Here is a 22,853-nt window from a genome sequence, read left to right as displayed (position 1 = left end):
AAGCAGAGCCATAAAAGGACATGCCCGACGTCAGGTGCGCAAGTGTTCCATAGAGACAGATGTCGTTCACATGCAGGGATGGGGCTGGGCCATTGACTGCCAGGAACGCCCTCCTCAAAGATCAAGAGGACCAGTACACAGGTCTGCACTGAGCTGGGAGGCCTCAGCCGGATCTCTTCTGATGTCTGGGGAAGCCAGGTGCTCCATAAAAGTAAAAGCAAGGTGGGATCCAGCCCAAGTCTCACCTGAAGTTCTAAATTGTTGGGGTTTTTTCCTTCCATTTTAATTATTTCTAAGTCCACCATTCACAGGACATTCCCAGTGTTATAAAACCACCACCATGATTTCCAAAACATTTTCCATCATCCCTAGCAGAAGCTCTATACCCACTAAACACGAACTCCTTCCCTGGACCCCCAGTAACCACCATTCTACTTTGGTTCTATCTCTCTCTTTTTTTTTTAAAGATTTTATTTATTTATTCATGAGAGATAGAGAGAGAGAGAGAGACAGAGAGACAGAGATCCATGCAGGGAGCCTGACTTGGGATTCGATTCCAGGTCTACAGGATCAGGCCCCGGGTGGATACCAAACCACTGAGCCACCCAGGCTGCCCTCTACTTTGGTTCTCAATGAATGTACCCATCCTGGGCACCGTGTATAAGCAGAATCATGCAATACCGTTCTTTTCATGACTGGCTTCTTTCACCCACTTTAATGTGTCTGAGCTTCACCCACACTTGAGCACATGTCAAAACCTCCCTCCTTTTTTTTTTAAGGATTTATTTATTTATTTGAGAGAGAGAGCTTGAATGCAGGAGGGGCAAAGAGAGAGGGAGAGAGAAAATCTCAAGCAGACTCCCTGCTGAGCTCAGGGCCTGATGCAGGCAATCCCACAACCCTGAGATCACCACCTGAGTCAAAATCAAGAATTTGTCTCTCAATCAAATGAGCCACCCAGATGGCCCTCCCTCCTTTTTTATGGCTCAATGATATTCCACTGGATGGACATCCGTGTTTGTCCATTCATCGGCTGGTGGACAGTTGGGTTGTTTCTACCTTCTGGCTGGTGTGAATAGTGATGCTAGGAACATGGGGTATAAACATCTGTTCAGGTCCCTGCTCTCAATGCTTTTGAGTAGAGTAACCTAGGAGTGGAACTGATGGGTCACAGGGTGATTCTGTGTCTAACCCCCAGATTGTTTTCCACCTCAGCCACCCATTTTACCTTCCCACCAGCAGTGTACAAGGCTTCTCATTTCTCCACATCCTCATCAACACTCCTTATTTCCTATTTTTGGATAGCAGCCGAGCCTGAGATTTTAAAAGGAGGAATTCAAAAAGAGTGGCACCTTCCCACTTTATGCCTGCTATTCTGTGCGGAGCCGCAGAGAGTGCCGGTTATAGAGGCAAGAGAAACTAGTTCCTGCTCTGGGGCTTCTAGCTCTGCAACTCTGGACAAGTAGTTTAGCCACTCTGAGCCTCAGTTATGTCCATTGTAGGAACAGAGCTACGGTGCCAAGTGTCACTTCCTACCCAATCCAAAGCAGTGTATTTGCCACAGGAATAGAAGAGAGGATTTTCATAAACTCTACAGGATGGCATATAGGTGATAGGAAGAGGGGTTGGTTTTAATGTCCCTTAATATAGCTTTTATGATAATGTATGGAAAGGATGGGGCACCTGGGAGACTTGGTCAGTTAAGCATATGACCTCAGCTCATGTCATGAGCCCAGAGTCCTGGGATCAAGCCCTGTCTCAGGCTCCCTGCAGTAGGAGTCTGCTTCTCCCTCTGCTTCTGCCACTTGCCCAGCTTGTTCTCTCTCTCTCTCTCTCTCTCTCTCTCTCTCAAATAAAGAAATAAAATCTTAAAAAAAAAAAATGTATGGAGTGCAGCCCGGGTGGCTCAGCAGTTTAGCACCGCCTTCAGCCCAGGGTGTGATCCTGGGGACTTGGGATCGAGTCCCATGTCGGGCTCCCTGCACGGAGCCTGCTTCTCCCTCTGCTTGTGCCTCTGCCTCTTTCTCACTGTGTGTCTCTCATGAATAAATAAATAAAATCTTTAATTACAGGAAAAAGTAGCAAGATGAAGGAGCAGGGAAAATTCTAGATAATCTGCTGAGGGTGGCCTTGGCTCAAGATAATTACTCGACACACTCATACACACATGCACACATACTCATACCACTCGAACCTCACCATAGACTCAAAGTTTGTCCCAGTCGATTATGTCACCAGATCCAAAGAAGGGACATCCCAACCTGCCAGGTGAGGAAATGGCAGCCCAAGGGGAGGGAAAAATCCCACCCAGGGTCACACCACACAGCATAAATGGAGCCCCTGGTGTCCCAGTGCCATCCAGCCAAAGCACAAGATAGCTGTGGACACTGGCCTCCACGCAGGGCGGGTCCCACAGCTAGCCCTTCCTCATCATAAGCAAGCATCTGTCTCTGTCTCTCACACACAGACTGAGGTATCAACCGAGAAGCCAAGGCAGCCCAGGGAATCAAGCCCCAAGAAGGAAACAGGACCCTCTTTCTTCGCTGGCAGAAGAAGCGTGGAGCTTCGTGGGCCCCAGCCTGGTATCTCCATAGTGATAGAACCACAGAGGCTGTGAGCCTAAAAATAAAACCTCTACCTCCTGAAACCCCCCATCTGTTCAGCTCCAGCTGTGTGTGTGTGTGGGGGGGGGTGTTGCCAAACCTTAGTGACACTGGCTGGCCAACATCTAAGCAGCAAAGAAAAGCACCCCCAAGCCGTGAAAACAGGGAAACAGCCCACCCAGGTCACTGGTACCATAAATTACCATCCATGACACTGCCCTGCAAGAGCCAGTGAAGACTGTCCCCCACAGGGTCCCAGACAAATGGGCTCTGTGTGGGTAAGTGCCAGCAAGCAAAGAGGACCCTGCCTTCTGGGCACGAATGTTCCAGCATGAACAAGTACTCTTTCATGCCAGGCCTTGGGAGGCTCCACGTAAGTCCTGGAAATATGAAGTGTTTTTTCTCCAAGTGCACCTTGCAACAAGTTTGCCCACTGGAAAAAAAAAAAAAAAAGTTTACATAATGCTTAGATTCCCAAGTGGGCTCTCAAAAGCCTACCTAGCTCCCAAATGGGTCCATGATATGGTAAACTATCTAAAATAGCAGTGCAGCCTAGAATTTCAGGTCCAGAATGCCCTATCAACTAACTTGGGGAAGTCACTCATCACCTCTGGGCCTGTTTTCTCACCTATACTGTGGGGTTAACTGCAGGAGGACTGTAGGGGAGATGCCTTGAGAACTCAGCCACTTGAGCACCCGGCAGGTGGTCATTCTGTTGGCAGGCTAGCCCGATACCCTAACTACTGAACTTCCTCCCACTAGCCACTAGCTGGTAGTTTGCACGAGCAGAAACCCCCTCACTCTCAATCTGCATGAACTTCCACAGTTCAACCCTCTGCCTCAGTTTATATTCCAAGTCATCTGCATCATGGACCACAACTTATGATTCCTAGTACGATCTTAACTATATTACAGCTAATCTTAAAAGTCCTTAGCTTTCTCAAATAAAGCACCATGAATGCCAGCCCTCATTAGCCATCCAGTCCTAGGTTAATAATTAAGCACCTTTAATTGGCGGATATGGAAATATACGGCACAGCTTCCGAGGCACCACTGCACACGAAGCTAGCCCTAGGATGGTAATGGATTTCTTAAATCAGCTCATAAAGCTAATTCACATCGAAAGTTAATTAGCCTAATGAAGGCAAGTGTGACTTAGTGAATTCCAGACTGACTTTCTGCTCTGACTCAGCCACCCCAGGAGGCTGCCAATGTCATCCTCTTGGCTCTGACTTCCTGGAACACCTGAAGGAGGGGCCCAGGGGACAGTGCTACGGGAGGCCATGTGTCTCCTACTGCTAATCATCAGGCATCAGCAAGTGCTCTGAAGGCTGCCAAGAGGCAGGACACACGGCCATCACCTTCTCCTGGGGCTGGCTCTGCAACCTTGCAACCTCTGCAAGGGAGAGAAACTTCCAGCAAGTGGAAGTCACAGATAAGCCCTGGTGGGCAGAAGGCCAGGCACCACTAGGCCTCATGTCATCACCGTGCAGGGCAACTGGGAGTCCACCAACCACCCCCACACACAGCATCCCTAGAAGGGAGCATCTCTCTCTACCCCGCTGACTAGATACAGAAACCAAGACCCAGAAAAGTGCAACTGGCAAAGGCCACACCCCTTGGAAATGGTACAATTCCTGCCTATTAGCTCAGCCATCTCTCACTGTCCCCATCCAGAGCCAGCATCTCACTGGCCCAGAAACAACCCAAGTGTCCCATCAATAGATGAATGGATAAGCAAAATATGACCTATCCATACACTGGAATATGGTTCAGTCATTTTTAAAAAAATGCAGTTCTGTACCTTGAGGGCATTCTATTCAGTGGAATAAACTGGTCACAGAAGGACAATACAGTATGACTCTACTTACACAAGGGACCCAGAGGAGTCACATTTCATTGCAATGAGAGTGGAAGGGTGACCGCAGGGGTTGGGGAGGGGGAGAGAGCACTGGTACTTCATGAGGACAGGTGAGAATGTTGTGGAGGAGGATGGTGGTGGTGGCTGCACACCTGTGTGAACATGCTTACCGCCACCAACCTGTACGTTCAAAAATGGCTAAGGTGGTAAATTTGATGTTATGTGTATGTTACCTCACACAGAAAAGGGGATGAAACATGGACCTCTCCCTGCTTCAGTGTGGATGAACCTTAAAAACATTGTTTATGTGGAAGAGGCCGGAAATAAAAGGTCACATATTGTATGACCCCCTCTATATGGGACACACAGAATAGGAAAATCCAGAGACAGAACGTAGATGAGTAGTGACCAGGCATGGGGCAGGGGGCGGGGAGGTGGTGATGTGTGTGTGACTGCTAATGGGTGTTTCCTTCCGGGGGATGAGAATATTCTGGAAGTAGCCAGAGGTGGTGCTCGCACAGCACTGTGAAGGTACTCTATGATACTCAATTGTACACTTCAAAAATGGTTAATTTTATGTTTTGTGAATTCCACTTCAATCTATAGGAAGGAAAGGACATCCAGCGGCCCTCCCCGCCTGTTCCCCCACCCCATCCCATGTGCCACATAGGCTGGAACCTCCATTTTCCCTCTGCAACCGGCCCTGAACATAGCCAGAGGCTGGGAATCCTTCTGGGTTATTCTAAACATCAGTCAGGAACAAGCAAGCAAGCAGCCACCGAGGCAGGCAGGTAGGTGAGGCCACCTTCCCATTTCCATGCACTCGGAGATTTCATGAGGCCCCTTCCCAGGTCCACAACCGGGCAAGACACTCCAAGGAAGACCACCCCCCTCCAAAAAAAAAGAGAGAACTCGGCCTCTGCCCTTGGGAGCCCCACCTGTGGCTGGGTCATCTGGGCCCAGGAGCCGCCCCAAGGTGACAACTGTCCAGGAAGTGGCTTACATAATAGTGTGAGCAGCTGGAGGGATGCATCTCCGTCTGGACCCAGGACCCAAATCCCCCACTCCAGACACATGCCTCTAGGCCGTCTGGGAAAAGCAAACCCTGGAGCACTTGCTGAAGGGACCCTGAGCTAAGCCAGAGGCTCCATATAGGCCCACCTACACCATGTGCTCCTCGTGGCCTGGGGCCACAGGCCTTGGGCTCTCCTGCTTCCAGGAGCCTCGATAAACTAGGATAAACTAGGAAGTCAGGCAACCGTGGTGCAGGTGGGAGATACAAAGCCTGTTAACCCCCTCCTCTTCCACTGCCTTCCTGCTGAGCTCCTAACAGGGCCGCTCTGGGTCCTCGCTCTTGCTCTAATGAGCCTCAGAGTGAGGACAGAGCAAAAGTGGGACAGGAGGAGGGGACAGACACAGACCAAGCTGACCCAGTCCCCGATAAGAACCCAGGGTGGGTGGTAAGCGGGACCTCCCCCCCTTCTAGACAAGCTCACTCTGAACTGAACTGTGCCCTTTAAAACACTGCCTGCCCACCCCTACAGGCAGGGGTTGACTGGACCCTATTTGCTGCTGGTAGGAAAACCGCTCTCATTTTAGGGGGATAGACAGAGGCAGGAGAGCACTGGGCCCCACTTTGTGCCTCTAATCGTGAGCCTCCTGGGTACACAGCTGGCAGACTTGACAACAGGACCTGAATCTGGCCCCAGAGTCATGTACACAGCCAACCCTGACCTCAGAGCACGCAGCCCCGTCTTGGGGACTCTGCTCTCTAAGTTTGTGGAGCTCTTTGGCCTCTTTGGAAAGCAAAAGCTACAGAACAAACAGAAAAGGAATTCTGTTTTCCCCTCTGGGGAAAAAAAAACCTAAAAGAATAAAAAAAAACACATACAAACTCAAACTGAGAAGTATCAGATGCTGTTCAGACTGAACCAGATCAGGAAATACTGATGCAACATAACACAGCACAGGTGTGTAAAAGCCATGACCGAACGTGAACATAACTGTGCAGAATCGGAATCACGTGAGGTCAAGAGTGAACGTCCTCTGGGGCTGGCCCAAATCACGACCCCTGCAAGTTATGGTGTCGACCAGTGTGAAACAGGGCAGGTGAAAGCACTGGGTGCCAAATCACGACCCCTGCAAGCCCACGTTTCCTCACCTGTAAAATGGGCACAGCAGCATTTATTTGGGTTAAATGAAACACATGGGGCAAAAAACTCTCTGTACCAAACGGTATTACAAAAAGGTGGACAATTGAGAAAGGGCCCTTCACCTCTGGACCTCTGGTCACTGCCTCCCCAACATGGTCATCAGGCCCCAAATCACCACCAGCCACAGTGCCACTGGGCCCTGGAGATTCGGAGACAAACAAGCCAAGGTCCCTCAGCCTGAGGAGCCAGACCAGGTATTCACCCTGTGGCTTGGAGAGGAAAGAGCTGGCTTCTCCTGGCACAGCAATCTTGGTATCTGAAGTCCATAATCAAGAGTCAACCTAGTTGGGCATGAGACGTGTGCCATCATTCGCCTAAATCCTCCAAACAGCCGTCCTTCAGCTACCAGGCCACCTGGACAAACCTGAGTGAACTGGATCGGATGGCCCAGAATTTATAAGCCGGGCTTCAGGTTCACTGCTGTGCCCTTGAGTCTCAACTCTGCTCCATGCCCAATCCTGGGACCTCAAGGTTTCAGGGAAATGGAAAGTCATCCCTCCCTAAGGAAAGGTCAAACCCTTGGACTTGGTTTTTTCTAATGCTCCTTCTGGCTTGCGGGTCTCCCGTTCATAGGATTCTGAATTCCTTTCTTCCCCCCAGCTGGAAAGTCAGGCGGAACATTCCTCAGGAAGGAGACTTCCAGCCAGGGGGAACAAAGAGGTGAAAAGAAAAATAAGCGAGCGCTATACCCCATGGTCCCCCAGCAGAGCAGGGCCGGGCTGAGCTGGTCAGTGACGGCTCCTGAGAACTCACGATGCTACAGTGAATCACCGAAGGCCTGGAACCAGAATTAAACCCGCGTTATCTATCGTGGTCCCGGACGGGAGCTCAGCTGCATACTAATGCAGGGTCTGTTAAACGCCTCCCTTGCTACACTCCCCACAGCAACGGCACAGACGGCGCTGCATCCAGCTACAAATTAATGAGCTCCTTTCCACACTGGGTTAATACAAATCGTGCTCTGGACCAATTAAAGAAGCCACTTCAGAACTTTGCTTGGCTGTCTTGGAAAATGTCACACACACACGGGAGGAAAAATGAGGTCTCTGGTGATGCACGTCCAATTGATGGCCAAACGAGTGAGCGTGCTTTCAGAACTCTTGAGGCTTTTGTTATTAATGGTGTTTTAGTGTTGGGTTCTTGAACACATCAAACAAATTTCCTTTCAACTAGTAGTTACCGACTGCCACTGGGGAAGGCTGCAGGCCTCTCCCACCTCCCAGATGGTTCAACCACAATAAACGTTTGGCCCGTCAGATGCACAGCACTGGCAAACTAATTGAAATATGCTGCAACAAGCAAACCCAAAATAAATGGGAAGGGATCGACACGGTAGCTGCCGAATTGCCTCCATGTCTGGGCGTCCGCGATGAACGCCCCCCACACCACCACCCCACCCCCGCCTTGGTGATATGGTTTCCAAAGGACTTAAATGCTTTTTTCCATTGTGATTACCCAAGAGGGAAAACTCATAATTGCAGAAAATGTTTGGGTTTTTTTACCCACCTCTCATGAAAACACAAGTGAAAAGTCAACTCTTAGAGTGCCAAGAAAAGCAACTGATGCACCCTCCAGTAAGACAGAGGAGGGGAAGGAGGACACAATCACTCATCTGGCCCTGACCGAGCCTTCAGACCTGGCAGGGAAGCAAGCCCCTGCCTCTTGGCCAACCCTGTGCCCATGGAAGCTGTTCTCCATGGAAAATGGGAACGGTCATCTTATTTCTACCTCGACACATTCCCACCCCCACACCTCCATTAAGATGGCTTTTCAAAGGACTACACGGAGACAGCTTGGGGACAGCTCACAGCACCCACGCTGCTGGCCCTCCCTCCACCGGCCTTACACAGGATCCTGGGGACCAATGAGCCCCCCCACCCCTCCCCAGGAGGGGCCAGATTATTTTGTGGACCAAGGCAAGGTGAGCCCAGCAGGCTGCAGAGCCTGACTCAGTTCTGGCGGGGCAGCCTTGGGGAAAGAACTGGCAGCCTGCTTCATAGCGTAGCTGATGAGTCAGCCAGACCCTCCAGAGGCCTTGGGGGAAAGCCCCCCAGCTGCCAAAAGAGAAATTTCTGTCCATCACCAGGAACCGCCTCTGCAAGGGGAAACAGAGCCTTGGAGAGAAAACTGAGCAATAATCTGTATTACCTATGTTCCAGCTCTTAACGGGGCACACAAGGCAAAACATTTTTGGAAAGGTTCCCAGGAGCAAGCAGGCCAGGATTTAAGGCCACAGGGAGCCCCACAGTGGCCTGAAACGCCTCCCTAAGTGGATCATTCCTTTGAGATCTTTGGGCTACCTTTGACCCCTCTCAGCAAAGAGCAGTTAGAGGGACCTCCATGGGATGCTGACCCTTCCTTGTGTGTGCTGGGGATGGGGGCACAGGCATCTCCAGCCAGCAGGCTTGTGGAAAGGAGAGGTGAGTGCCCTTCTAGAAGCGGGTATAGGGGAGCCAAAGGATGGGGACCTATGCCGAGAACTCTTCCTTTCTCTGGCACTCTGGTACCCAGCAAATACCAGAATCTGCAGCCCCAGCCTCCATTCCCCACCTAGGTACTGAGCACCACTGAGGTGCCCTGTGCTAGATGCTGGGGACACCACAGGAATAGACCCGATGACACAGATAGCAGCCAAGGTCTCTGCACTGGAGAAGACAGGAGGGGAAAAGAATCTGACCGCAAGGAGGGCCACAGATAAGGAGAAAGAGCCCCGCTGGGGCCAGCCAGGGGTGGGTGCAAATCCTGGCCCTGCTCAGTAGCCTCTGCGAGCTCGAGCTGGTTATTACACTTCTCTGACCCCATCTCTTCTGTACAATTTGGGCAACAGTCCGTCATTATCTCTGAGGAATGCTGCGGCATTCAAGTTGAAACAAGTCATTGTGGAAGTGCTTTGCACATACAAGTTGGTCCTCATTATTCATGGACTCCATATTTACAAATTCCTTACTCACTAAAATCAATGCCAACATGTGCAGGGCAGTGAAAAATTTTGAGTCATCCTGTGTGTATGATCCCACCTAAGGTTGAATAAGCTGACACCACCTTTTTCTTTCAGCTCTCAGACCGTAAACTAACGTCCTTTTGGGGTTCTGTTTGGTGCCACGCTTTTCATATTTCTCTGCTTTTTGTTGGCGATTTCACCCTTTGAAGTGGCCGAAGCACCATCCCCTATTTCTGACCAGGGATGTGTGCCTTGCAGAGGAAATACCTGTGTTCCATAAGCTTCCTTCAGGGGTGAGTGATATACTACTACTGCTGTTGGCTGACTTCAATGTTAATGAATAACAGTATCTATTAAATAAAGCATCTTAAACAGAAACATAAGACAAGGTTACGTAGTATTGATCGACTGGGAACAAATGTGTGAGCAGAGGCTAGCAGGAACCTAACCCTGTACTTCCCCTAGGACAGTGGTTTTGTGCTCCCTAATATAGTCATTGTGGTACCTTACAGCTGGGTGCACACGTGCCCTATAATACATTATAACTGGAAGTCTTCTGCTCTGCAGGACTAGCATTCCCACGGCTGTAGGTAGGCATGTCCACACCCCACCTATCACAGGGCTCTGAGACAGGATCAGTCTCTGGAGTCCCAGAGTCCCACTGCAGTTTCGGTGACTCTCTGCTTCCCCCCGCACCCTGACTCCCGACCACATTCCCACCACGGGAAAGCTTTGTGAAGGATGAGGGACTTCAGCCAGGAGAGGATGGGAAACTGCTTTTTCCGTGCTCTCCTCCAAGGCTATGGCTTGGGATTTTGATTTGTCTGTTAACAGAACCCTGCCTGTTGGTTAATTTTCTTCCCGTCCTCTGGCAAGGGCAGTTGTTAATATGAGTAATGAAAGCAAATGCCAGCTCTCCTCTCCAACAGTGCTCTCTATGTCTTTGGCCATAAAGCTTGAGCCTGGCTTTGTCATGGTGTTTGCTGGGCTGGGTGTGAGGGAGTCGGTACCCTTATAACCACTTTATGGGAGGAAAAGGCCAAGGTGCAAGCCTGCTGCCATCATCCTTGGTGTCAGGAGAGAGCACTGGGCTGGTAATCAGTGACCTGGGTTCCAGGCTGAAAGAAGAGTCCTGGGCAAGTTGCTTCTCTTCTGCTGGCCTCAGCTTCTAATCCTCACGAGGGTGCAACCCTCCTAACTCCAGCCTTCTCAGGCACTGTCAGGGCTGGAGACAATGTGGAAAAGCATCACCAGCCATCCCACTTTACCCTCCAGACCAATCCTCTCCCTTCACATCAGAATTTTTCTGGTTCTTTACCAGAAAACACCTTTACAGGTGCTATAGCCATCAAAACTCTACAACTCTACCCATTCAAGGCCTTGTTCAAATACCACCTCTTCCAGGAAGTCAGCCCTGAATGACTTACCCAGAAAGGGCATCTCCTCCTCTGAAACTATGCCTGCCATTAATTTTTTTTTTTTTTTTTTTTTTTGCAGGGGTACACCTGGGTGGCTCAGTGGTTGAGCGTCTCCCTTTGGCTCAGGGCATGATCCCAGAGTCCTGGGATCGAGTCCCATATCAAGCTCCCTGCATGGAGCCTGCTATGCCTATGTCTCTGCCTATGTCTCTAACTCTCCCTCTATGTGTGTCTCTCATGAATAAATAAATAAATAAAATCCTTTTTTTAATAAATACAATTTTTTTAAAGATTTTATTTTTAAGTAATCTCTACACCCAACATGGTGCTCAAACCTATGACTGCGAGATTGAATCGCATGCCACACTGACTGAGCCAGCCAGGTACCCCGTGCCTGCCCATTTAAGTGACACACACACAACTTGTGTTACCTGTGGGGCACCTCTCCCTAAACACACCAGGAGCTGGCCTAAGTTTTAGGTGCAACGTTACTTATTGTATTTAACTCATTTATCTGTCCTGTTTTCTAGAAACCTTTTTTTTTTTTTTTTTTTTTTTTTTTTTTTTTATGATAGTCACACAGAGAGAGAGAGAGAGGCAGAGACATAGGCAGAGGGAGAAGCAGGCTCCATGCACCGGTAGCCTGACATGGGATTCGATCCCGGGTCTCCAGGATCGCGCCCTGGGCCAAAGGCAGGCGCCAAACCACTGCGCCACCCAGGGATCCCCCTAGAAACCTTTTGTGATGACTTATAAAGAATATAGACAGAGGGGTGTCTGGGTGGCTCAGCTGGTTAAGCATCCAACTCTTGGTGTTGGCTCAGGTCATGATCTCAGGGTGGTAAGATGGAACCCTGAGCCAGGCTCTGTGCCCAGGATTCTCTCCCTCTCCTTCTGCTCATCCCCCCTCCCACCTGTGCACATGCTCTAATACAAAATACATAAATAAAATCTTTAAAAAATACATAGATGGGTAGCCCTGGTGGCTCAGTGGTTTAGTGCCGCCTTCAGTCCAGGGCCTGATCCTGGAGACCTGGGGTCAAGTCCCACGTCAGGCTTCCTGCATGGAGCCTGCTTCTCCTTCTGCCTGTCTCTCTCTCTCTCTCTCTTTCGCTCTCGCTCTGTGTCTCTCATGAATAAATAAATAAAATCTTTAAAAATATACATATATAGATTTACACACAGAGACAATGAAAATAGGAATAAATATGCTGGGGATCCCTGGGTGGCTCAGCGGTTTGGCGCCTGCCTTTGGCTCAGGGCGCGATCCTGGAGTCCTGGGATCAAGTCCCGCGTCGGGCTCCCGGCATGGAGCCTGCTTCTCCCTCTGCCTGTGTCTCTGCCTCTCTCTCTCTCTGTGTGTCTATCATGAACAAATAAATAAATAAATCTTTAAAAAAAAAAAAGGAATAAATATGCTAACCATGAGGCTCAGTGAATATAGTTACTAGATGGAATACTACATTGTGGGATCCCTGGGTGGCGCAGCGGTTTGGTGTCTGCCTTTGGCCTAGGGCGCGATCCTGGAGACCCAGGATCGATTCCCACGTCGGGCTCCCGGTGCATGGAGCCTGCTTCTCTCTGCCTGTGTCTCTGCCTCTCTTTCTCTCTCTGTGACTATCATAAATAAATAAAAATTTAAAAAAAAAAAAAAAAAGGAATACTACATTGTACACCAAGCACCCTGGAAGCCAAGAAGAAAAAGTAACCATGATCCCTCAGAAAGACAGTGTGGGAGGGAAGGGGAGAATCGGGCAGAAATGGGTACATTTCTTTCTCTGAGAAAACGGGGGAAGAATACTACCTAACCTGCAGGGCATGTGAGGCAGCCCTGTGCACACGTTGCGTGTGCAGAGTATACACACAATGCATGTCTTCCTTCCCCATCTTCCTTCTCATTGTCAAAAGAGTAGCAACCTAACTTCCTGCACGGGAGGCAAAGTTTGCCTGGCCCTAAATTCGAAGAGAAATTTTTCCTGTAAGACTATCCGAAGCCTTGAGCAGAGGGTGCAATGCCCCGTTACAGTTTTAGAGCAAAACAGACGTGGCTTTGCCATGGCTCCATTTAATAACACCCCCGGGGACCCAGCAAAAGCTTAATAAAGATCAATGGAGCGAGCTCCAGACGCAATGCCCAGACCGCTTAGCTGTATCCGTGTCCAGTGGCAGGGGATCCTGTTAAGCTGGTTTCAGAGTGGCTATCTGCAAAGGCATTGATCTCATGTAAGCAAGGCTGAGAAGTGGCGTGCAAGCCCATGACTGCTGACTCTGACCACCTCTCCCGCCCAGTGCTAAGACCTCAGGAGCGAGAGCCTGGGAGCCCTTCTGCTGCAGAGCACATGGCCTGTGGCATCTTTTTCAAAAGCAGCAAAGCAATGATCTTGAAGGACCAGACGTTTCCTCTTCTAATCTCTACAAATGAGTGCACATTCTCCATGACTGGCTCTTCTCAGAGACCAAATGGGAAAGACTTAACTGGATGGGATGGTTAGGAGAACATCTGCTTGGTTTTTAAAACCGGCCTCAGAGGGCAGCCCGGGGGTGCTCAGTGGTTTGGCGCCGCCTTCAGCCCGGGGCATGATCCTGGAGAACCGGGATTGAGTCCCACATCAGGCTCCCTGCATGGAGCCTGCTTCTCCCTCTGCCTGTGTCTCTGCCTGTCTCTGTGTGTCTCTCATGAATAAATAAATAAAATCTTAAAAAAAAAAAAAAAAGGAAGAAAGAAACTTGATAAGAGAGAGCAGAGGAGGCCTGGCCCAGATCCAGAGGGGCCTATATGTCCAGAGAAATTTTCTTTCAGATTCCATAAGGACCAATCAAGACCAAGAGAAACCAATTGTCTTAGTGAAGCTCACACAGACACTGCAGGACTGCCAGGCTGGAACCTTGACCTGCGTGGCCCTATTCTCTACCCTACAGCTTCCCCGAACATGGGGAGTCTTGGGAGGCCAGAGAGAAGGCCCATTCCACACTCACCACCCAGAGAACAGCAGAGCATGTACTGTCCTAGTCATTTGGCAAGTCACTCCCTACAAGAAAAAGAGCCGTACCTAACTCATAGTGTTTCTTCTGCAAAGGGAGAGGGATGAGGAATCTCATCAGGGCACACAGTTTCTCAAGAGCAGAAAAATAACATAACTGCAAACATCCAGGAGCCAGATGAGCAGAGGTCCCGGTGGCAAGCCGGGGAGGGGGCTTCTGCTCCATCTGGATGCTGCTGACTATTCAGAGGGTGCTTGAGCCAGGGCAGGGGACTGGGGCTGAATCAAAATCCATGCCTCTCCTCCCTCCAGGAGCTCACAAGCCAGCAGAGAAGATAAGCAGGCACAAAAAAGTAACTGTAACATAAGGCAGACGGTGGTAAGAGTCACACAAGAAACATAAAGTGCAGTGACACTTCAGAGCAGAGACAGTCATGCTGGGGGCCTGGCTGCTAGTTCAGGTCCAGATGAAGGAGAGGGGCCCGTCCTATGAGCTGCAGTGACTCCCAGGTGGGGCTTGGGTGAGAGCTGGTAGTGGACCAAGAAAGACACTCCAAGGAGGTCTCCTTTGAAGAATCCCAATTCTGGAGAGGGTGATGTGGGCAAGCCTGAGACTTTGCACAATTGCCCCCCGCCCCCCCCCCCCTCCCGCCCAGCCCTCTCTATTTCAGAGGTAGGGAGAGCACAGTAGGATGAGGAATCTTAAATTGCACATTCTCTACAGGGGCAGCAGGTCTGCTGAAAGGGGACAGAGCTAGAGGACTCGCCTTGAAATGACATTTGTCTAGCAAGCACATTGTTTACACAGTATGTCGATTTGGGGTTTCTTGGGGGGAGGGAGGTGTTTGGACGGTCCTGGGGAGGAGGAAGTGCCCCCCTCTCCGTCAAACAGCCATCAGACCTGCCCCTGATAAGAAAGGATGAGAGGCAGGGTGCAAGGGGAAGGTTGGAGCTCTGAGGCAGCTGGCACCTCGGGTGACGACAGGAAGGGGAGCCGCTCAGGAGCTCAGGAGCTCAGGACGGGGATGGGCCAGGTTTCCCTCCAGCCAGAGGCGTCCCTGGGGCACTTTCTCCCAAGTTGAGGTCTCCCCAGGGCCACACCCCGTGCTCAGGCCGCGGCCAGGGCCGCAGGGATGCCCGCCGGGCTGGCTCGGGCTCGGGCTCGGGCTGTGCTGTGCTGTGCTGTGCTGTGCCCACCGCGCCCCCGGCCCTTGCTCAGGCGCGGGCGGACGGACAGGCCCAGCGCGGCGCTCGCCCACACGCACCTGCCCCGGCCCGCGGGGACCCTGGTCTTGGGGGGGCGGAGGGGAGGGGAGGGAGGGGAGGGGAGGAGAGGGCGGGGGTTCGGAGACGTGCCCTGGGGGCCCCCGCGCGCCACGCCCTCCACGCCCGGGGCCCCCCGCGCCCGCTCCCTTCCGGCCGGCCGCGCTCTGCTCACCCCGCTCGCACTCACCCCGCTCGCGGCCGCGGCTCCGTCCTCTTCGGCCGCGCTGGGCCGCCGCCGCCGCCTCACGCCGGCGGGGAGGCGCGGGCCCCGGGCGAGCGGCCGGGCCCCGGCGGGCATGCTCCCCGGCCGTCGGCGCGGGCTGCGGGCGCACGTGCCGGCCCCGCGGGGGTGGGCGCGGGGGGGGGGGACGCGGGGGGCGCGGGGGCGCGGGGGGGGGGCGCGGGGCCGGGGCCGGGGCCGGCTGGACAGCTCTACGCCGCGGCGCCGCCGTGCCCCGCGCGCCCCAGCGGCCGCTGCTGCCCTGGCCCGCCTGGCCCGCCTGGCCCGCCTGGCCCGCCTGGCCCGCCTGGCCCGCCTCGCCCGCCTCGCCCGCCTCGCCCGCCTCGCCCGCCTCGCCCGCCTCGCCCGCCTCGCCCGCCTCGCATTCCCCCAGTCGGCGGCGGGCCTGCGCCTCCGTCAGGCCGCGCGGGGAGCGGCGGCGAGTCCCGGCGAGAGGGGCCGCCCCCGCCCGCCCCGGGGGCTGGGCTCCGCCGGAAGAACCCGGCCGACTCGGGGCCGGCTCGCGGTCTCCCCGCCGGAGGGGGGCCTCCCCATCACCGTCAGCCTCGCCAGGGACCGGGAGCCGAGCGCACCGGCCGAAGGGGACTGCTCAGGAGCTCCCTAGAAACGAAGTTAAGGAGCAAGAGGACAGCTAGAACACGCCGCACGACTTCGCGAGGCGCTTGCAGCGTCACAGGCAGCCCCCTGAGGCCCAGCCCTGGATGCCGGAGGCTTGCATCAGAGACCAGGTTTGCGGCCCGCAGGCAGCAAGTTCAGTCCTCGGCACCCAATGCGTTCGCTCCGGGTTAAGACGATAATGCCCCTGGGTCATCAGTACTGGGAAGGGGTGTGCGTGAAGCTCCAGTTCCCGACCTCAAAGTCCAACTGGAAGAGGGTCAGAGATAGCTTTATCTTGGTATTCCCTCCTGATTGGACTCTCCAGTTGCAAACAAGACCACCGAGGGGGTACTGGGTGACATTTAAATCGTGAAGCATGTAGTATTTAGATTGAGCAAAAATGGCCTTATTTGCCAAGATCTGAAGTAATGGAATTAAACAGGGCACACCTAAAACCTAGCTTACATATCACCTTCAGTGGGTGAACAGTGCTTTTTCCTCTGGAAGGGCAAGTGCTAAAATTAAAGCAGTCCAACACTGTCCAGATGCAGTCAGAGAGAGAGCAAAACCACCAGAGGCTGCTCACCCCTGTGGCTACAGTCAGAACTAGAAGAGGCGGCCAGGAAAGCCAACAACTCTCAAAATACCTCTTTTTTTTTTTTTTTTAAGATTTTATTTATTCATAGTGACACAGAGTGAGAGAGGCAGAGACACAGGCAGAGGGAGAAGCAGGCTCCATGCAGGGAGCCCAACGTGGGACTCGATCAGGGGTCTCCAGGATCAGGCCCTGGGCTGCAGGCGGCGCTAAACCACTGCACCACCGGGGCTGCCCTCAAAATGCCTCTTATGACAATTGGTGAGAGAAGTGAAGGTGTCCCAACAAATACGAAACTGAAGCCCCCACCTTCCTCCATCCACCGAGTGCCTTAAAGCCCACTAAGAGAGGTTTTGGGGGCATACAGAGAACTCCAGAGTGAGGCTCTTTGTCCACCCTCCAGAACTGAGCACCTGGATGATACCATTTTAACCCTGCCATGACTGCACTCAAAACTTGGGAGGCCTTCATACGGTCAAAGAGCAGATCCCACAGTTACCTGGTAAGAAGAAATACACTAAGATCTCAAGACAGTTCGTATCCACAAATATTTATTGAGTGCCTATATGCAAGAATGAAGACATGATGGTCCCTGCTCTCACAGAGCTTACAATTCCATTACTCCAATACTTGCCTAGATTTAAAAACAACTGCAACAAGCACTTGTCTTTGCCTAACCGTCAGCAGCACTGGAGGAAGCAAGTTTTCACATTATATTGGTCACTGTTACAGTGCAACTGTGAATAAAACAATTATCTTTGAAGTCTGTAGTCACAGGGATGACATAGTCTATCACGTCTAGCAAATACAATTTTATGGCTTGATTCCTCCTATTTGAGAGGCAGCTATTGAAATAAAACATAAATCAGGAGGAGAAAGCTTTGTAATACAGGTCCTAAGAATACTGATGTAGTTTAATATATTATCAAACTGCCACAGAACTCTTGGCAAAAAATTATTTCCTGCAAAATTTGTGCAACATAATTGGTTGAATCAGACCTGTACATATCATGACCACACACACTCATGATGGGTAAACATGATTTACCTGTACGACTCTTAAAGGGTGCTAGGTATGCACTTCTGTTTTAAAGCTTCTTAAAGACTCACAGACCAAGTGGCACATTAAAATTTAGTGAAAACTGCTTTCGAGATAAGTAAAATGATAAAATATCTAATTATTACATAAGTGCAGAATTCAAACTTAAATAGCATTCAGCAAAGCACCTGGTTTTTCAGAGTTAAAAAGGAGAACACATTTTGGCTGTTTGTCAAACTAAAAGCCATCAGTATCTTCATATGGCTCTTCTGATGCCCAGTGCAGGCGTGACCTTCCCACAGTCCTGCTTTACAGGCCACCAACTACAGAGGTCTAATTTGGGAATGTTAAAAGGTGCAATTATTTTGGTTACATTGTCAACATTTTTCATTTTTTAAGGAAAACAACTTAGATTTACATTAAATTACCTATTTATAATGCCTCTGAACGTAATACCCAACAGGTTACCAGTTTTAAGTCACTTGAAGAAACAAAAAAGCCACCTCACGCCAGAAAAACCACTTGAACTCCAAGAAATCTTTTTTTCTGCAAAAAAGGTGGAGAGAACATCTTAGACCACCTAACAGAAATGTCAACCAACCCAAGGTAAATTTTAAGTCAATTGCTAGGGGCACAACCTACTTTTCTATTTAAAAAGTACTAAATCACACACACACACACACACAAAGTACTAAATCACTACTTCAAAAGCCTCTGTAACTCAGAATGAATCTGACTTGTGTACTTTTGTTGAAAAGTTACTAAGCACCAGGTAGTTTACATAATCGCTTTTAAAATGGAAGGAAGCTTCTTATTGCATCATCTTATCTCAAACTGCAGAGGCAGACAGGCCTGAGCCTCGTGGTGGTGACCCAGGTTCCCCGGGCTCTTCTTCCCCGGCCCAGCACCCCTGCACTGAGCCACCTCGACTGCGTCAGCGGGAACACGTCTGGTGCCTTGAGGCACCGGAAGGGGAGGAAGGGGGCAGAACCAGGTGAAGACGGAGAGTTAATTCTATTTGCATTTAAAAAGGTACTTCCTAGAAGTGGAAGATGCACTCCGGTTGTTTTTCCTCTGCAGCTCAGCCCCACCTGGGAGCAAAGTAGTTGACCTCCCAGGGACACCAGCTGCTTTCTAAGATTGCCACCTTTGAGGCAGAGTTGTTTTTAAGTTGAGCATTCTGTGTTCGTAAATTAAGCACACAAAAAAAGGGAAGGATGGCTGAAAAAATTTTCCTTGGTTCTCCTCTTCACAGTTATGAAGAAAAAGGTTTACTTTTTAAATAAGTGTCTGAAACTTCCCATCTATTATACATTTCAAGAATCAAAGCATATGTTTTCTGAGAGGCACAGAAGAGGTTTTGATGGGGTTTCAGATCTTTCTTGGGATAAGCCAATAGCGACTACTAAGACAAAACTCACTCTTTTGAAACCACAATTCCCTATTCTTCTGAGGTAATGGACTTAACGATAAAAGGAGGGGACAATGAATATCCTAGTAAGTTTCAAGTTTTGTGTAGGAACATAAAGGGAATACCATCAGTAAAGTCAATCCCTTTACTAGGTCTTGACACAGCTGTACTGGAGCTTGATTAAAATTAACTTTTTACTATAACTAGTTGACTTAAAAAAAAAAGGCTAGAAAAAAATAACATGAATAAAGGCACTTATTCTGTTGATGAATAACTGTGATTAGCCAAGGTCTTCAACTGGTGGCAGGATTTGGAGCAAAGATTCAATTCATGGATAGGAACAGGAGAGGCAGGTGTCAGAGGCCCCTCCCTGTGGAGAACCCCCTCCCCAAAGCTGAGAAGGGAGCACAACTGGGCATCAGGCCTGGGGTGGGGCTCAGCCAAGAAAGCTTTGGTGAAGGGTGCTCAAAGACAGTTTGAGATCCCTGCTCAAAGGCATACATAGACCCTAGTGGAGTAATGGGTGGCTTGGTTCATTAGAACTACAAGCTATTTAAGAGTCACATAAGAAGAAAAAGCTCAAAAGAAAACCAAGCTTTAAAACCTGAGTATTATCAGTGGGAATCAATTTTGAAAATTTAAGGATGAGTCTATTGATCAATACATACATGAATATGTGGGCTCTGGATTCTGACCAGCCACCAAAAAAGTGGGCAGTGGAGCAGCCCAGACTTGACTACCTGCTAGTGATGCTGACCAGAGCACAGCCTCTGGCCTACATGCCACATCCAAAAGCAAAGAGGTACTGCCAAGGCAGTGAGCTGGAGCCCTCCAGCAAGGCCAAAGCTCCATCCACACACATTCCCTGTCCATGAACAAGCAGGGTAGGGTGCTCTGATCTGATCCTAGCAGCCTTACAGCACCTACTATGGCAGCAGTTGGGGTTTTGTTTTTTGTGGGATTTTTTGGCAGGGGTGAAAGTGTGGAGCGGGATTAAAAACATCTGCATGGTGACTCTGAGAGCTGAAGCCTGACACAGAGGAAACCAAGGCTGCTCTTATAACCTCACTGGGTGGTGGCCTTTCAGCTTCATCCATCAACTTATTGCCACAGGAGGGATACAGTTCCACCCAGAACGCTGAACAGAAAGCTACAGCTCCCCAACTGCTTGCCGCATTCTGAAAAGTACTACATATATGACATTAAAGAATTACAACTCTCATTTTTCTTCCTTTATCAACAGTAAAGTTCAAGGGAAACAAAATGAGCTATTCATAATTTTCAAAGCTTTCCAATATTTCATTCTTTCCAATATTTCCACTATTACTATTCTAATATTCACTCTAAGACATATTCCTAAGAGAAACTGCATTGCCATTAAGAAAAGAATTTCAACACAGCTAAATTTCCAGGGTATGATGCATTTTTTTTTTTTTTTTTACATTCAGCATGTATTAGTCTATCATTACGGAAGCTGTTCTTAAGCATTTATTTTAAGAAAAGAATCATATTCACAATGTAGGACAAGTATATAAAATTAGTGTGCAAAGTTAATTGTAAAAGGATAACACTATTTGTTTAGAAACAAGCTGCCTCCCCTGTTTACATTTTCTTACTATTGATATAAACTGGAGACTGATACTATTTAAAAATAATACTTTTTAAATAGTAAAATATACAAGAGATTCCTGAGCATAACAAAAATATCTTGAAAATATGTGGCCATTTGAAGTATAAAATAGCAAGTGTAAAGAATAGCATGATTGTAAAACTACTATTTGAAGGCTTATAAACAGTACAAAATAGTTTGCCATTTCTGAGTGCATAATTATACATTAGTGCAAACAAAAACATCTCAAAATTTAATGGGTACAAATCTCAGAGATTTGCAGAGGTGCGCAAAACATGAAATTTCTTTAATGTCATTCGAACTGAGCCCAGTTCTCGATTAATCCTTTCCAAACGATCTTCCAGAGCTTCCTGAAGGAAAATAACAGGAAAAGTTTCGTTAGAATTCTACATCAAATTCGCTGGTTCTATAATTACCACCAAATTGACCTTTCTTTCAGCAAAGGAGCAAGTATAAACATTCAAATCACAGTTACTTTTTTTACACACATCTTGTTTATATTATTTCTTTAAATTAACAAGGCGAATCAACTTTCAACCATTCAAAACAACCCTGCACCTCAACAGAGCCTCAGCACACATGCTACTTGGAGTCTAGAAATTCCAGCAAGCTTGATACAAATAACTGCAAGAAGCTAATAAGTCTCTGACTCAGGCTGAGCCAGTCAAGATGGTACTTCACACTTCAGCAGAAGAAATGGACACACGGACTGGGGCCTATCCCACTTAGGCGTATGCCAAACAAACTTTCTTCTGACAAGAATTTCTAAGTTAAAAAGAAGGGAACAAGCTGGAGGAGTTTTTCCAAGAAACAGATTTCACAACACATCAATGTAACAACTGCTATTTTTAAATAAACAGTACTATTATTAAATAAATAGTGCCTAGAATATAAATTTATCATTTTAGATACTTTACTCGGTATTAACTCCAGTGGTATTCTGAAATAAAACTTTAAAAATTCCTTTTAAACAACTTTAGTTATAAAAAAAAAAATCATATAAGGGGTGCTTGGATGGCTCAGTGAGTTAAGCTTCTGCCTTCAGCTCAAGTCCTGATCCCAGAGTCCTGGGATCAAGCCCAGAAGTCTGGCTCCTTGCTCAGTGGGGAGCCTCCTTCTCCCTCTCCAACCAACCCCTGGCTCCTTCTCTCTCTCAAATGAATAAATAAAATCTTGCCCGGCTAGCTCAAATGAATAAATAAAATCTTTAAAAAATAAATAAAAATTAAAAATATAAGGATCAAATGTTCAAGATAAAATAGAAAACAGAGGAGTAAAAATAACCAGTTCTTTCCTGTTTTTTTTTTTTTTTTAAAGATTTTATTTATTTATTCATGATAGTCACACAGAGAGAGACAGAGAGGCAGAGACACAGGCAGAGGGAGAAGCAGGCTCCATGCAGGGAGCCCGACGTGGGATTCGATCCCAGGTCTCCAGGATCGCGCCCCGGGCCAAAGGCAGACACCAAACCGCTGCGCCACCCAGGGATCCCCTGTTTTTTTTTTCTGTAGATATTCACATCATTAAGAAGAAAAACAAAAACAATGAAATTGTTTACTTCAAAACATTTTTCAACTGAACTTTTCTTGTTACGAAATATCTTTCTATATAATCATTTTAAATTAATGTGTATAGTCCATTAGATTTAACCAAGGATCTTTTAGTAGAAATTTAGGTTGCTTCTAATTGGATGCCATAAATAATGCTGCAATAAATATTCTTTAAAAAAACATTTCTTTGCAGGCAGCCTGGGTGGCTCAGTGGTTTAGCATCACCTTCAGCCCAGGGCATGATCCTGAAGACCCGGGATCAAGTCGCACGTCGGGCTCCCTGCATGGAGCCTGCTTCTCCCTCTGCCTATGTCTCTGCCTCTCATGAATAAATAAACAAAATCTTAAGAAAAAAAAAAAAAGATTTCTTTGCACACATCTGTAAGTACTGCCTTAGGAATCCTTCTCAGAAGTAAAAATGCTAGGTCCAAAGAAACAAGTATTCTAAAGCTTTGGATACATGTTAAACTATACTCCAGAAAGTTTGTGACAATTTCCTCTTCTACC

The 22,853-nt window shown here is 48.9% G+C and overlaps 3 protein-coding genes across 30 annotated transcripts in view; 1 reads left to right on the top strand and 2 right to left on the bottom strand.

Annotated features, from left to right (window-relative positions):
* The window catches only part of PITPNM2 (phosphatidylinositol transfer protein membrane associated 2), a 140,186-nt gene extending 124,618 nt beyond the window's left edge, over window positions 1-15,568 (bottom strand). For 4 of the 9 annotated variants that reach the window (XR_007406091.1, XM_025473728.3, XM_035706416.2 and 1 more), the window contains exon 1: window positions 15,471-15,568. The gene's annotated coding sequence lies outside the window, so the exon portion shown is untranslated. The remainder of the gene's footprint in view (window positions 1-15,470) is intronic. The other 5 variants (XM_025473732.3, XM_025473731.3, XM_035706419.2 and 2 more) reach the window with 2 other exon arrangements.
* An 11-nt stretch (window positions 15,569-15,579) lies between these two features.
* Window positions 15,580-21,673, top strand: LOC112676474 (basic proline-rich protein-like). The gene is made up of 4 exons (XM_049102127.1): window positions 15,580-15,615; window positions 15,714-16,252; window positions 18,219-18,361; window positions 21,318-21,673. Exons 1-3 carry the CDS (start codon window positions 15,580-15,582, stop codon window positions 18,328-18,330), a joined length of 687 nt encoding a protein of 228 aa, XP_048958084.1. The 3' UTR covers window positions 18,331-18,361; window positions 21,318-21,673.
* The window catches only part of MPHOSPH9 (M-phase phosphoprotein 9), a 71,642-nt gene continuing 66,039 nt past the window's right edge, over window positions 17,251-22,853 (bottom strand). For all 20 annotated transcript variants that reach the window (XM_049101547.1, XM_049101552.1, XM_049101550.1 and 17 more), the window contains one exon: window positions 17,251-21,146. In XM_049101547.1, coding sequence (XP_048957504.1) covers window positions 21,045-21,146 — 102 coding nt within the window. In that variant the 3' untranslated portion in view covers window positions 17,251-21,044. The remainder of the gene's footprint in view (window positions 21,147-22,853) is intronic.

The sequence above is a fragment of the Canis lupus genome, chromosome 26 (assembly GCF_003254725.2).
Source record: "Canis lupus dingo isolate Sandy chromosome 26, ASM325472v2, whole genome shotgun sequence".
In the NCBI taxonomy this organism is placed as follows: domain Eukaryota; kingdom Metazoa; phylum Chordata; class Mammalia; order Carnivora; family Canidae; genus Canis; species Canis lupus.
Note: the sequence above shows the minus strand (reverse complement) of the source record. Positions and strands in the feature narration are given on the sequence as shown.

Coding starts and splice junctions, on each gene's coding strand:
- LOC112676474 (XM_049102127.1), top strand. CDS start 15,580: ATGCTCCCCGGCCGTCGGCGCGGGCTGCGGGCGCAC. Junction 15,616..15,713: donor GGCGCGGGCTGCGGGCGCAC/GTGCCGGCCCCG, acceptor CCGGCTGGACAG/CTCTACGCCGCGGCGCCGCC. Junction 16,253..18,218: donor AGGCTTGCATCAGAGACCAG/GTTTGCGGCCCG, acceptor AATACCCAACAG/GTTACCAGTTTTAAGTCACT.